Source organism: Manacus candei, unplaced genomic scaffold (assembly GCF_025592945.1).
Source record: "Manacus candei isolate 608988 ecotype Guabito, Panama unplaced genomic scaffold, ASM2559294v1 h1tg000005l, whole genome shotgun sequence".
Classification (NCBI taxonomy): Eukaryota; Metazoa; Chordata; class Aves; order Passeriformes; family Pipridae; genus Manacus; species Manacus candei.
In genome coordinates, this window is record NW_026138053.1 from 22,940,541 (window position 1) to 22,954,702 (window position 14,162).

The following is a 14,162-nucleotide window of genomic DNA, read 5'->3' on the forward strand; positions in this document are numbered from 1 at the left end:
GGAGGAGAAAGCAGGCTCTGAAGCCCTTCTGCTCCTTCCCTGCTTCCCAAGGTGCCGAGCCCCTCTTCCACGACTTGGATAGCGATGATACCTCACTGAGCAACCTGGGTGACTGCTTCCTCGCCACGGCGGACGCGGGGCCACTCCAGGCACGAGTGGGAAACCCCATCGACCACCTCTACTCCATGCAGAACTCCTACTTCACTTCCTGAGTGCAGCGTGGTCCCTGGCACAGGGCAGTTGCCGCTGCTGTGCTGCCCCAAAAGGGGCTACAGAGCCCTCGGGGTTGGGAGGGAGGGAGAAGCAACACTGCTGGGATGCTGTCAAATATGTTGTAGCTTGGGATTCCCAAGGAGCGAGTTAAGTTATGGGTTGCATAGTTTCATGTTTCTCTTAGGAGCCTAGGATTAGGGACAGGAGTGGTTTTTGCAGCTGGCTGGTGGATTTTCAAATTTCAAACGGGGAAACAAATTTCTCCTTTCGGCAGGGGGAAGGGGGAGTGTCCCACAGGAGCATCCCAGTGCCGTATCCCCTCCATACCACCTTCGGAAAGAGCAAGCTGCTGATCTTCATGGAGAGAGCCTGCAGGATCAGCTGGGCTTTGAAATTTGAAAAGCTGACAGTGCTTTGGGGAAACATGAGGGAAAATGTTGCTGCAGGGTTGTTTTTTTTTTCCCCTGTGTTTCCTCAGCCGGTTTGAGCGCTCGCTGCTTAAACATAGGGACTTTTAAGATAGATGTTCCCATGTGAATATAGAAAGCTAGAAACCCCTAACATCGTCCCTGAGGAAGGGGCTGTGTGTGTGTATGTGTGTGTGTGTGTGTGGGCACGCACATGCGTGCGTGCAGAGCTGTGTGGCTGTGAGTGTTGTGCTACACGGCCACACCTGCCAGATTGTATCAACAAAGTTTATTTCTAAGTCTATCAGAAATTTACTGTACAGCAAAAGTAACTTTATTTTCAGCGTGAACCATATTTAAGGAAAGACTCAATGCACTTAAGTTATAAGAGGAAATAATTTACTTTTTATAAACGTTGTGTTTAGGTTGCAAACGCCCAGTGGCAGGGAAGGAACATCGGTTCATTTCAGGAGATAGGTTTGGGTTTCGGGGTTGGTTATTTTTGGTGTTCTCAGGTTGCCCCACTGCTTTTGAGGTGCAGTTGAAACACAAAGCAGAGCTGGCTCCAGAAACCTGCTCTTTCGCCAGCAGATTGATGGGGACAACGTGGCGGCCAGGTCCTGTCTCCACTGCTGGACGTGCCTGGGAGGTCAGTGAGGGGTGGACAATGCTGCTGGAGCTGGTGGACATCACAGCCCATCGGGGCTCAGCCGTGCTTCTCTACATCACCTCCTCCTACCCACAGCGGGGCCCAGCCTGCCTCCACCAGCGACCCCATCCTGCGCTCCCAGATATGGGTGCTAGACCAGTGTGAGCTGCTGTCCTGGCGCTGGAAAACACTGCAGCCCATATCACCACCCCCCGAGTGAAGGAGAAAAGAGAGAGAGCCCTGCCTTTCCCACCCCGTGCTCAGGTTCATCCCTGCTGGAGCTGTGGGAACCTGGGGAAAGTTCTCCTTAGGGGTTGAGCCTTCACCTGGCCCTCACCTCATCCCCACTCTCGTTTTTCATGCGTTGTGTCCTTTTGTGCTGCTGTTCACAAACGATGTAAGTGACGACCCGTACAGACATGCAAGTGACTGTGAGGCTCAAAACACTGGCTCATCGCCCCTGTACGATCTGACACTGAATGTAGCAGGGTCTGGAGATGGCTGACCCGGCGGGAGATGCTGACACACTGTCAGAAATCACGTACCCAGTTGAAATTAAAAAGATAAAAAAAATCTCTGGTAAAAAAAAAAAAAAAAAAAAAAAAAAAGCCTGGTCTTTTCTTGTGTGCTGTGTCCCCTTCACCTGATGGGGGGAGAATCACTATGAACCCCAGCCCTTCATGGCAGTACCATGAGCAACTCCATGCTCCATGGCAGGACTGCCTAAAAGGTATGGGTGGGTGTTTCCCAACGCAAGTTGCTCTCATCACAGCTCCCTGACGTGGATAGGTTACATAAATATGTGCTGATGCCACCAAATGGGGATGGGAATTCATAGCTCATTTTCTGAGATGTTCAAAACAAGGTGTTTCCCTTCATCAGTCACTGCTTTGCTGCTCTTATGCTATGTTTCCTAAGTCCAACATGCAGGAAAAAAAAAAATTCTAAAATGGTGTGACTGTATGAAGACATTTTGTGATTTTTATTTTACAAGTTGGAAAATAAAGAGCAGCCTAGGAGCAGCCTGGATTTCCCGGGTTGATTTGGGGTTTTGCTCTATTTCAGGACAGCAGCAGGGAAAAGGGTTGGACTTGTGGTGGACAGGTTGGGGAAATTATGGCTTGAGTCTTCTCTATCACTGGACTTGGTGGTATTAGAGAAATACTTGGCTGGTGCTATTGGAGCAGAGGGTATCTGATGAGGCTCATAGTCACTGGGGACTGGAGGTGGAGATGTGCTTACACACATCAGATGTGTAAGAAAAGGGGCAGATCTGGGAGAGGTGTAGTATCCAGCTGTAGGCAATGGCTGGGTAAACACCACCCAGGCCTGCAATATAAAAGTAAATGTTAAAATTGCCTTAAAAATTCTCCTCACTTGAATACTTCTTAAAACATGATGTTTAAATCAGTGTGGTTTTGGGTTTTTTTTTTAAATCTTTTAAAGATAAAAGGTGTGTCTTCCCCACCCACAGCTATCTCCTGTTTGAAAAATGCTTAAGTACGTCAGTCTGGCTTTCCATCAGCCTAACTACCAATTTACACTTACCAAATTGCTTCCCCCAAATTAAAACCCCCACAAAACCCATGTCTTACAGACTGTTTGCCTGCTTTTAAAATCTCGTGAAAATGTAATGACACGCCATAATAGCAGTTTCTCAAGGTAAATGTGTGTGTATATGTATAAAATTATTATATATAGTATATAATTCTGGGAAAGGGTTGGTATTGTGGATGAGGGCAGATCTTTGACTAGTAAAAGCAGCAGAACTCATGTTTTTAAACCTGTTCGCTTTTTGGAAGTTGGCTTGTGTGCTTGACACAGCCCAAACATGAGCCCAGTTTACAATTGTGCCATGCAGTAGCAGATGTGGGTCCTCCTGTCATCTGGATTTCATATTCTCTTGTGCCTTATTTCACGGTGTGGATGGATCCTGCCAAAGCAAACCTGGCTGGGCCTTATCTTCTGCAGGTGGTGGAGTCACTGCATGGCAGATGACTTTTGTTAGGCTGGGTGGGTTGTCAGGTTTGCCCCCCTGGGCTGTCCTTTCATGGTGCTGCTTTGCCATACTGTGCTCCATGTCTGAGCCCACTCTCAGCCCGAGGAGTGACTCCCTAGGACAAATGATACCTTCTTGTCAAAGCCAGGAAGAAAAGAACAAGGTCTGACATGAAAACAGGTTCTACCTTGCTCTCCAAGGCAAGGGCAATGCCAGGAACGGGTTGGGAGCTGACCTTTGTGTCTCTGGTGACTCAAAACAAAGCTCCTTCTGTTCAGGCATTGCTCGGTGGCCAAGGAAAGATCAAGTCAGAGATTAGTTGTCAGTTGAGGACACTGATTAGATGATACTGATAGGCAGCCAGCTCTGAGTGATATTATGTTAATTAACTTGCTCTTTGTGAATGGTCTGTGCAGGAGCTTGTGGCAGATGCAGTCTGGAGTGAAAATCAAAATGGTGCTGGGCAATGCTGGCTGGGTTTGCATCTGGGTATTTGAATCTTAATGGTATTTTCAGGTATTTGTTGGAGACTTGTAGTGCACAGACATAGGAGCCGGAGCAAGTGACCTTCCTAGAAGGATGTGACCTTGCTGTTTAAGAAAACCACCTCCAGATGAAGGGTTGGATCCTTGCCTTGCTCCGAATGGCCTGGCTCAGCATGTAGCTGAAATCAGTGGAGCTGTGCTGGCTCCTGCCAGCTGCAGTGTGGGCATGAGGAATCTCCAAACCTAGCAAAGGTCCTGGGGCAGTGAGGAGACCCGTGTGTGACCCCCAGGTCATGGCCATCTCCCCAGTCTCTGCTGCATGGGGTGTTTGGGGGCTGCTTTCTGGTGGAATGTGGGCTGGCCCTCCTACGTGAGGAGAACCTGCAGGAGAGTTTCTCGTGTGCCCACATCAGTGGGTCATCTTTCTGGGTGGAGAGGGCATCCCAAGGAAGCCACAGGCAGGCTCTTTCCTTGGAACCGGACACAGGAGGTGACAAATCCTGGGTAGTTTTTTTTGGTGGGAAAATGCCAAAGCTTTGGTTTCTCCTATCACTTTTCCAGAGTGAAATAATTTGCCAGATGTTTGATACCTACACTGATGCTTTTCTGGGCACTAAAAATCACCCATCATCAGAAAACCCTTGTCTTGTGACACATGATAAGGCTCAAACCACTGAGGGCGAGTGTCTTGGCTTTATGGTAGGTCTGTGAGCAAGATCCCAGGTCACACCAGCTGTCCAAATGTGTGACTTGAGTTTGCTAAGTCTTTTCTTCCACTGCTGGTCATCTGTGTGGAAAGTTCATTTAAAAAACAAAACAAACAAACCCCAAACAAACCAAACCCTCTTTATAAAGTGGTGAAAACCTGCAATGGAAAGGCAAGAAAAGGGTTAGAAGCTCTTCAGGTGTAAAAAGGTGCGTAACAGCCTCCTATCTTGTTGGAGATCAGACCGAATTCTTGTCTCCATTCCTTGAAGTAGCAACGTGTTGGTCATGAAAAGGTTATCTTGTCAGCTGTAGACCTCCTAGACACTGATGTGGAGGCTGACATGTGCTTGCCTGATTGACGTGCATAAGTTCACAGGCTGAGGACGAGCGTATCCAACTGCAAACCATGTCAAAACACTCCAAGTGATCAAATACCGACAGCACTTTCGGTGAAGAACAGCAGATTCCCACCGCCTCGGGCCCTCTGAGCTGCTGCTTCGGAGGGGAGATCAGATTTCTCCTGTGATGACCCCGAGAACAGGGGGCTCATTCAGAGGGATGCTTGGTGGGTTGAATCACGGTCTTGGGGCAGAGTAAATCCCATGGCAGGAGGCAGGCCAGTGCTGTGGCACAGAGATGGGGAGCTGGTAGTGAACGCCAGCAGGCACTGCCCAAGGGTACTATCAGTTTGATGGCTTCAAGTGGGGTGAAGAGCTGATGACCTGCTCCTGACCAGTCTTATTTAGGACTCATAGAGAACCCAGGCAGGATTAGTGCTCTGGAGAGCTGAGCTTTGGCATCTCAGGCCCGTGCTCTCAAACTGGCTGGCCCCCAGCAGCTCTGGCTCTCCTCTCTGTTTCTTGCGGTACAGATGCAATAATATCTGCTTTTGAGAGGAGGGGCTGTGGAGGGAGGTATCCATGAAGCCTTAGGCTTTTCTACCCATTCCCAAGAGCATCTGTGAGGAAACAAGTCTGTGCTCAACACAAAATCAAAATAATATGCAAGCACAGAGAGCCCTGAGGCTGTGCATGAGAGAGCGAGGAGGAGATGGGAAACAGTGAGCAACCACCCATTTGCTCAACGAGGCAGGGGCTGTGTGGAAAATACAGCATGAGATCATGGAACTAGAGATGCAGCGTAACACCTGTGCCTTGGGTGGCTGGTTATGTTGTCCTGACAACCTCACACTGGTGTCCCAGGGTTGGAGGGTTTGGCTCTGCAGCTGAGTGTGTGTAGGTATTTGACAAGTAACTAGAGAGCCTCTGAGGAGTTTGGGAAGAAGAGACTGGTGAAACTCTTCCAAAAAAGGATTAGCTGGAACTTGCCAGAAGCTATAACTGACTGTTGGCTGCTCTGTCTCCTCCTGGAGTAGGCGGAGGGGTGAGGAAGGAGTGGTGACATCCCAGCAGAAGACCTGGGGGCCAGGGCACATGAAGCCTCATCCCATGAGGCAAGGGCTGCTTTTTCAGGGAGCTCTTCAGCAAAGGCTGGGGTGTCAGAGCTGGAGACATGATGGGAAGCTGAGGGAAGACACAGTGGTTACAGGACAGTAGCAAATGTGGCAGAGCAGCTTAACTTAAAAAGGGTAATTTAGCTGGGACCGGGGTGGTTGGGGAAGATGAGGCAGCCACTTCCTGGTAGAACAAATGGAGCAACCCCACTGTGGGTGACCAGGAGGCCTGAACACAGGCACCGTGAACCATCTGAAAGCCTGTTTTGATCCTCAAATTTAAACTATGAGAAATGGGGCCAATTATCAGCACTGACTGGCTGACCATGGCCAGGCATCTGCAAATGGTGGCAGGGAAGGGGAACGGCATGGCTGGTGTTTGTCCAGTGGCTTTCCCACGTCAGGATGAGTTACCTGGGAGTGTGAGATGGGGAAGGGACACTGAATCCGGAGAAAAATACCAGTGAGTCTTTGGCAAGGAGTTAGACCCATAAAGAAGCCCAAAGGCAGGTGCCATCCTCAAAGGCTTTGCAATGAGTGGGGCGGCAGTGGTGGGACCTGTGCCATGCCCCAGAAATGGTTGTACAAACTGAGCTGCTCTGCCTCTTTCCCGGGCTTTACAGTTCCCATAAATTAGAGGCTAATCACCTCCTTCAGAAAGCTCTTAAGTGCAAGCAAGCTTATTCAAGATGATGAAATTGCCTCCTAATTGATTATTCCTGCAGTCTAACAGCTGTTTCCCTGACTCGTTTACTTTTTCCTTTCCTCGAAATAAAAATCAGCTGTTGATATGACCAGCTCACCTCCAGCCAGGAGCTCGTGAGGAGCTAACAAATGTTTGCAGCGGTCCTGGCTTTCGTGAAGGGATTGACAGGAGCTCCTGGTGGAGGGTGTGTTAGCCAGGACTGGAGCTTCCCCGTGAAATATGAATAAGCAGAGGAGATGCTGTGTTTTCAGTCCTCCCCGTGATGGCCTCAAAGCTGTGGTGTGCTGGGGGAGGAGGAAGAGTCTTGTTTCATCCCACAGCCCTGGGCCACCCGAGCTTAGGTGCTGCCTGACCGCGTGCACCCGGCCAGCCCCTCCTGATAGCATCGTGGGAGTACAGTAGGAGCTTTGTGGCTGGGGGGGATCTGGTTACTTGGGAGCAACTCTGCTCCTGGGGAAGACGATGACAACGTGCTGAGGGGAAGCGGGGCTTGGAAAAAAAATGACAATGCCAGTTTGTGAAATCCTCCAGGATTGTTTCAAGGTGCTTCCTAAGGAGGAAGTCAGTGAGCGTGCAAGGGCTTTTTAGTGGATTACCTGGTCTGCATCTACCTGCTCCTGCTGGTATTTGTAATGCTGTGTTGAGTTTGTGCTTTACCACAGGACATGTACTCCCTTTTTAGCTGCTCTTATGGGTCCCACTCTGCATTCCCAGCAGGACTGGTGGTGGCTCTTCTTTTCCTTGGCAAATGTTTTTCCCTTGTTTTTCTGCTCAGACAAGACTTATGCAGTTGCCTGGCCTGTCACCTCCTTGCCAAAATAATTTTGGGGAATGTTACCTTAATTTCAGCCAATTTTGATGGGTCTTAAAAAGTAGGTTTATGTGGATCTTGCATAAAGAAATGCTGAAGAGATTTATAAACCTGTTCTCTCGTTCTCTCCCCCTCCATGGGGAGACTTCGGTGGGAGCACATCCCTTGCTGAACTTCAGGAATTCCATTGGTGAGCCCTGTTATCGTGTCACACCTGCAGCTGAGGTGTGAGGAGGGATTATGGCTGCCCACCAAAGGGATGCACAAAGCCATGGGAGGCCAGGCTTCCCAGTGGTTGGGCTGCTACTGAGTCCAGGTGTCTAGTGTCTTGGCAGGGTGATAAAATCCTTTACTCTTTTTTCTAGCTAAAGGTCTGGCTCTCCACCCCTCTTTCAGCAGCAAGTTCTAGTGAACATGAGGCTGAAAAAACCTCTGGAGGCTCTCACTGGGAGTTTAACAGTGTGCAAGACTCTTCCTTTGTGCAAGTCTTGAGTCACCCTAATGATAACAGTTCCTGGTGGGGCACGGGATGCTCCAGTGAGGGAGCAGGTCTTTTAGCTAACAGGCAAAAATCTTAGGAGGTCCATGGGAAATAGAGCAGTGAAGTACAGAGATGGTGATGAAACTTTGCCATCTGCTCCAGAGCAAACCTACTGTGGGGAATATTCAGAGCGGTGCCAACACACACAAACTTGCTCCGGCAATGTGTTTGCAGTCCCGCTGGTGCGGGAACCCACTGGAGGTGGCATCTCAGCTGCTGGTCCCTAATAAAATCTACAATGCACCTGGAAGCCTCACCTTCATGTTGGAGAGCAATGGGAAGTGATCTTCAGTTCCAGGCAGGTTGCCATTCTGTTATTCTGAGCTGTGCTTTTGGTGTGGTGCATACAGGCTGGTAGCTGGTGTGCCGCTCATGCAGCGGGCTGGCTGCCCTAGGAGAGGCCCTCCGAGCTGCTTTTTCCAGGAGGGTGCACCTGGTTGTCCCGTCTGTTAACATGCATGGATTGGAGGACATAAAACACTGCTCTCAACTCACCACCTGTATGACTCAGCCCAGACTGAGGGCTCTGTCATAACCAGCCGATAAAACCATCCCCGAAACCGCAGCGATGCGCTGGCTCGGGCGAACTTCCCTCGTGGGGCGAGCGGATCCAGTTTCAGCTCTAATGGGTTTCCCAGGATTTGCAGATGTGAATTATTTGCATTCTTGACTCGAAGGTGAGTGCAGGTGCATCAGATGGTCGCAGTGAGCACCCCTCCAGAGCGCTGTCCCCCGCCTCCCCAGCGCACAGAGCCGCTATTGTGCACCGCTGCCTGTGCGCCAGCTGCCCGTGGGACAGCCCCTCAGGTGCTCAGCGTGTCGCTCGGTGCTCTGTGGGTGCTTTCTAAAGGTGTCTCTCCTTTTCCTCCTCGAGAGAAGCCACTTAGGGAGTCAGACCCTGAGCTGGCCCTCCGGCTTTTGGTCAGAGGTCCACAGAAAACAGCCTTTGCTTTAAATCACCCTCCTTGCGTTTGCTCTGCTTAAACTCCCAGACTACTTAACACGCTTCAGCTTCTTATAAAGTTTCTGTCAAGACGGATTAGCAGCAGGCTGAAAGATTGCTATTACAGCCCCAGTGAACTTTTAATACCTGCCAGTAAGTTCTGTGAGTCCCTTAAATCCTCCTGTGGATGCTCGGGTTGGGGAGCAAAGGCTGCTGCTTACACTGCTGGTATTCAGGGTACCTCTGACCCTCTCCCAGCTGTCAGCATTAAGGAGTGACCTCTAGGGATTTCTGCCATTACGTTCCACAAGGCCTCAAAACAGCTTCTTCATTGCAAACTGCATCCCCTCTCTTCATGGGATGCTCAGAGGGGGCTGGAGGTCCCCCAGCAGGCTCCGGGCAGAGGAGGGGCAGCAGCACATCTCAGGTCCTGCCTGACCAGGGGAGGGTGTTGGGGTGTGAGCAGAAGTTAGGGTGATTTGGGGGGACCCTCAAGGGCTGCAGTCTGGTGGCTGAGGATCAGAGCATCGCTGAGACAAGCTGCTAGCTGCCCTTCAGTCAGGCTTGGCTTTATCTAGAGAAGTCATGGCCTGTGGCCCAGGCACCCTAGTACAGGTCAGCAGACTGATGGATCTGGAGTCAGTGTGATTTTTCTTCCTTCTGCTGAATTTTTAATCTTTTTATTTGAATTTTGATGCACCTTTTCCTACTACTGTCGCCAAAACTGAAACAACCTTAGAGTAGAGGTGAGCCAAGGAACAGCTGCCAGATGTCCATGTGGTGAAGTGGCTGCCACGTGAAGGGGTGGTGCGTGGCAGTGGGTGGTGGTGCAACTTAAATAACTTCTGGCCAGGATCTTTGGGCCTCTGCCGGGTACCAGCACACCCCCCACTCCTTTCCTACCACAGCATTTTTTCCCCACCTTCTAATTCCCCGGCTTCTGGAAGCAAGGGCTGTGCAGGAAGATATTGGCTATACTGGATAGCTTCCAGTTGTGGAAAAAAGCTTGAAACTGCCTTTGCCAAACTGCCTAAACTCAAAAACCATAAGTCCCCTAGTACTTATTTTGGGTCTTGCTGACTGTATCTGAATGTGTTCTGCTCTTTAGGTTTCACTTACTGGGATACACATTCTCCCAGTAGGCAATTTGCATCCAGAGTCTTATTAGCCCTTTGAAATGCCATCTTTCTCTTGTGCTGTGTTGGACAAGTTTGTGTAGCTTGGCAGAGATACAGTTGTTCAACAAGAGGCTGCAGCTGAGCAAGATGTCTTGTCTTGGCATGGCCAACACATCATGGCTGGTATTCCGGCTGGTATTTTGGCCTCCTGCCTGCAGGACGTGCCTCAAGGCACCCAGCAAGTGCTGTGGAGGTGGATGCTGTGTGTCCTGATGCCATGGGCGTGCTGAGGTGGTGTTTGCTGTGGCTCAAGGAGGGGATTGCTAGAAACTCTGTCCAAAACTGAACCTCTGACTGGGGCATGTGTGGCCGGCAGGAGCCAGGACACAGAGGTCCCCGTACCAAATTATGGGGGATGCAGATACAAGGGGGAGCCTCTTGTCAATTGAGGAAGATTTGGGGTACCTTGGAGACAGGATAAGCCCAGATTTGCTTATCCTGGAGGATAAGCATCCTGAAGGATAGTGAGAGGCCTTGGTCTCCTGGTGACTGTCCCAGCCCTGCCCGGCTTGAACTGGGTTAACTTGGGCAGCTGCTCTTTAAGTATCTTTGATTTTTTTTTTTGATTTTTTTTTTTTTTAAATTGTACAGCAAAATGCTTTTTTGGAAAGCTGGGCTATTATCCCTCCAATAGCAAAATCCAACCCAGAAGAGAGAAAGGGAGGGAGTGAGCGTGAGAAGGGGGCCTTTGAAGTGAGCTGCCCAAATGAAACGTGTGACATCAGAGAGATGGCAGATAGCTGGCAGAACAAGGCTGCCTTTGAGCCCGCCTTGGGCCCGGCCAGCACGCACTTTACACCCCACCTCCCGAAGTCGGAGATGAAAGATGCCCCAGGCAGCCTGCCTGACCCCATTGCCTCTGCTATCTCCACTTGATTGCACAGTGTTTTGCTCCAAACAATTCTTCACTGTCTGGGCCGCACAGGTGAATCTCCCGGCTTGGCTCGCGAGCGGGGATGCCGCGCATAGCAGGGCTGCTTTGTGCGGTCGCTCACCTGCTCGTGGGGTGGTTTTCTTAGGGCAGGCATTGTTCCATGGGAGGGCATGGGGGGGGGGGTAGAGAGGAGAAGATGGGGCAGCCCTGGGCAGCCTGGGGACAGAGAAAGGTCTGGGGGGAATACAGAGTCAGGGAGTATCCTTGGCCAGAGGATTGGTGAGCCCAGAGCTGGATGGTCCAAGGAAGGGTCCAGGTTGGATGTGAAAATAATCTCCTTCTTCTTTTGTTACTGGGTTCAACCTACTTGTAGGTCTAAAGCCCTGCTTGTGGGTCTAACGCATTCTGGTTTCCCCTGGCATGAGCCATGAAACCAGCCTTCATAGGCTGCTTTAACACTCTCCTACTGAACATCACGGGACTGTGGACAATTCTGCATTGAGAAAAATCAGGCCAGGTCCCAGACCGGAGTCCCCAAACCATAAGCCAGGACACAACTAGTGTTGCCGTAAGTGGGGCTAGAATAGACTCCTGGCTGGTTCATTTCTGAGCACCTTGCAGCAGTGCAAAGGCCCAGTGGGACCTGTCTCCCATGCATCCATCAACTGCTTGTTCATGACTGCTCTCATGGGACCTGTGGCCTTCCAGTTGAGCTGGGATGGGAGGGGTAGGTAGACATCCTGCTAGAGAGAGTTGTAAGAGCCATTGCAGCAGGAATAAATCATGGGGGTGGCCAACATCAGCTCTTGGTTAGGACAGTTGGAAAAGGATTGGGTGTTATAGCCAGTCTTTAGAAGATCACCTGCCAATGGAACTAAACCCCTACTTGTGCTCTGTAGATGGAGAGGCTCAGGGAAGCTTTGACTGTCCAAGCAGTACTACAGATGTGTCTACACAACCTTCTCAGAGAGTCCTTCCTCAGCAAATTCAGTCAGAGGCAATTCCTAGATTCATGATTGGGGCAGACGACAAACCCCTGAAGGGCATTTGAGCAGGTGAGCGTCCATACAGAGATCTGAGCACCCTTTTGACCTTTACTGAAAAGATCAGAGCCAAGTTTTCCCTTGCATTCAGTGACTTGTAAAGACTGAATGCCCTAAAATCAATGTTACTAGTGGGAACATGGAAATTAATTGTGTCAATCTATCACTCATCTTGCCCTATTACATCCAGTGATTAGAACTTGGCCTCAAATACATGAACAAAGTGTCTTCTGTGACAGGTAACTGCTGCATGGGAGATGGCAGCGCGTGACTTGGAGTGGTCAAAGGCAGAGAGCAAAAGAAGAGCTTGGGTCCAGCACTGTTTGTGTTGGATTTGGGTTTTTTAGTGCAATGCAATGCTTTCCTTGCTTGGGCCTAGTCCGGTCAGTGTGACCTCTTGGGAAGAAGAGATCAAGTACAAAAAGATAAAGTTTGCAGAAATCTGAGTTGCAAAAGAAGCAAAGTCTTCAGGACACATCCCTCACTGTGTCTGCTGAGGGACAATGAGTAACTTGCAGAAATTTGCTTAGTAAGGACTGGTGAAATGGTAAAGTTAGGAAAAAAGTGAAATAGCAGGAGACTAGCAGTAGGGGGAAATACATGGAGAAGGTGAGCATTCTGTTCTGAACTGTCTTGGAGCAGTGTTAAGGAATGACACACCAAGTTGATTGATCATCTGCAAGTAGACCCTGGGGCCAAGTGAGAGACTTGCAGGACTGCCTATAGGTATTATGCAATGACCTCCTAAAAAACTGTTTAGGGCCAGGCTGTTTGAAGGTGTGAATGACACCAGTGCTGTGGGCATTTCTGCATCTCCAGCCATCACATCACTGTCAAAATCTGGCCTCGGGGATCAAATGGTGTTGATGGTGACCCCTCTGTCTCATCTCCATCCACAGGCAGGTTAAAGGCTGGGTGAGGTGGTCAGGTTGAAGTCATGGCTGTGAAACACAGCTGATGGCTGCAGGGTGGATGAGCTGACTTCAAGAGAGCCTAGCTGGGTAGCAATAAGCAGGTATGGCAGCACAGTTTGAGTTTGGGCTGAAAAATAAAATAAAGCTGGATTTGGAGTGGAGGAGAAGCAGCTATTCAAGGCAGAAGCAGACCTGTGGGATCTGTGTTGGTCAGGCTGATCACCAGTTTGAAAACCTCATGAAAACACCGGGATGGGAGTGTCTGTGTGAGTCCCTGGAGTGGGTGGCACGGTCATGCTGCACCTCAGGTTTACACACAATGCTTTTCCAATGACATCTTGTCAAATCAACCAGGACAAGATCTCAAGGTGCGTAAATCATGTAGGCTCTGAGAGTGCTGGACACTCGTAGAGCTTTGTAGCTCCATATCTGAATTTCTGTTCTCTGCAAAATGGGGAGAACAGTGTTTTCCTCTGGTTCCTCCTCCTTTGGGGTACAGTTGTCCATCAGAGGGAAGAAACATTTCCCCCTACCACTGAGCCTTTTGAAGGCTGCAGGGCTAATAACAAACATCTCTGTGCTTTTCTGTTGCACCAGCATCTGTGTTCACCAAGAGGTTCTACAGGGACTGTGCCCAGGCACAGAGCTCAGCACATCTGTGTCCCAGCTGGTGGGAAGGGGAGAGAGGACCCAGATCAGGAGCTCTTTCCATGTGAAAAAGGAGTTAATTTGCGTGTAGAAATTTGGAATGGGACCTCAGTGGGGAAGAAAGGGAGAAATGACAGCTAAAGCAGGCACTGGGGGCCTCCAACCCCATGTCCTGATGCAAGGCAGGGTGGGGTCTGTGCTTGCCCAGCCTGCACTGAGCACCCTCCAGCAGCCAAGGCAATGATACCCTCCTAGAGCTGCCATTTGGGAGCTTCCCCAAGCCTTTTCCTGTGCTCTCTTCTTCTTTGTAGCAAGAAAAAGGAGGCAAGGAACAAAAACAAGTAGAGAGAATCTGATACCTGTGAAGGAGGATGAAATGCAGAGCTGGGGGGTGCTCATCCTCTGAGCTGGGGGTGTTCCAGGAAGATATTTCTGCCTCTTTGTAAGAACCCAGCTCTGGGGTTGACGATGGGTTTAGTGCACTGGTGAAGAACCTAGTGCTGTGCCATTCCATGGCCCTGGGCTTTTCCAGCCTCCCTGTGCCACGAGGACAGGACACCAGCTCTCCCTCCCCGCGGGACCTCCGCCTC

At 50.1% G+C, this 14,162-nt stretch overlaps 1 protein-coding gene across 1 annotated transcript in view; it reads left to right on the forward strand.

Annotated features, from left to right (window-relative positions):
* Positions 1-702, forward strand: part of LMX1A (LIM homeobox transcription factor 1 alpha) — a 42,848-nt gene extending 42,146 nt beyond the window's left edge. Inside the window, exon 8 of the mRNA XM_051806842.1 lies at positions 52-702. Within this exon, the coding sequence (XP_051662802.1) occupies positions 52-212 (161 nt within the window). The 3' untranslated portion in view covers positions 213-702. The remainder of the gene's footprint in view (positions 1-51) is intronic.
* The last annotated feature ends 13,460 nt before the right edge of the window (positions 703-14,162 follow it).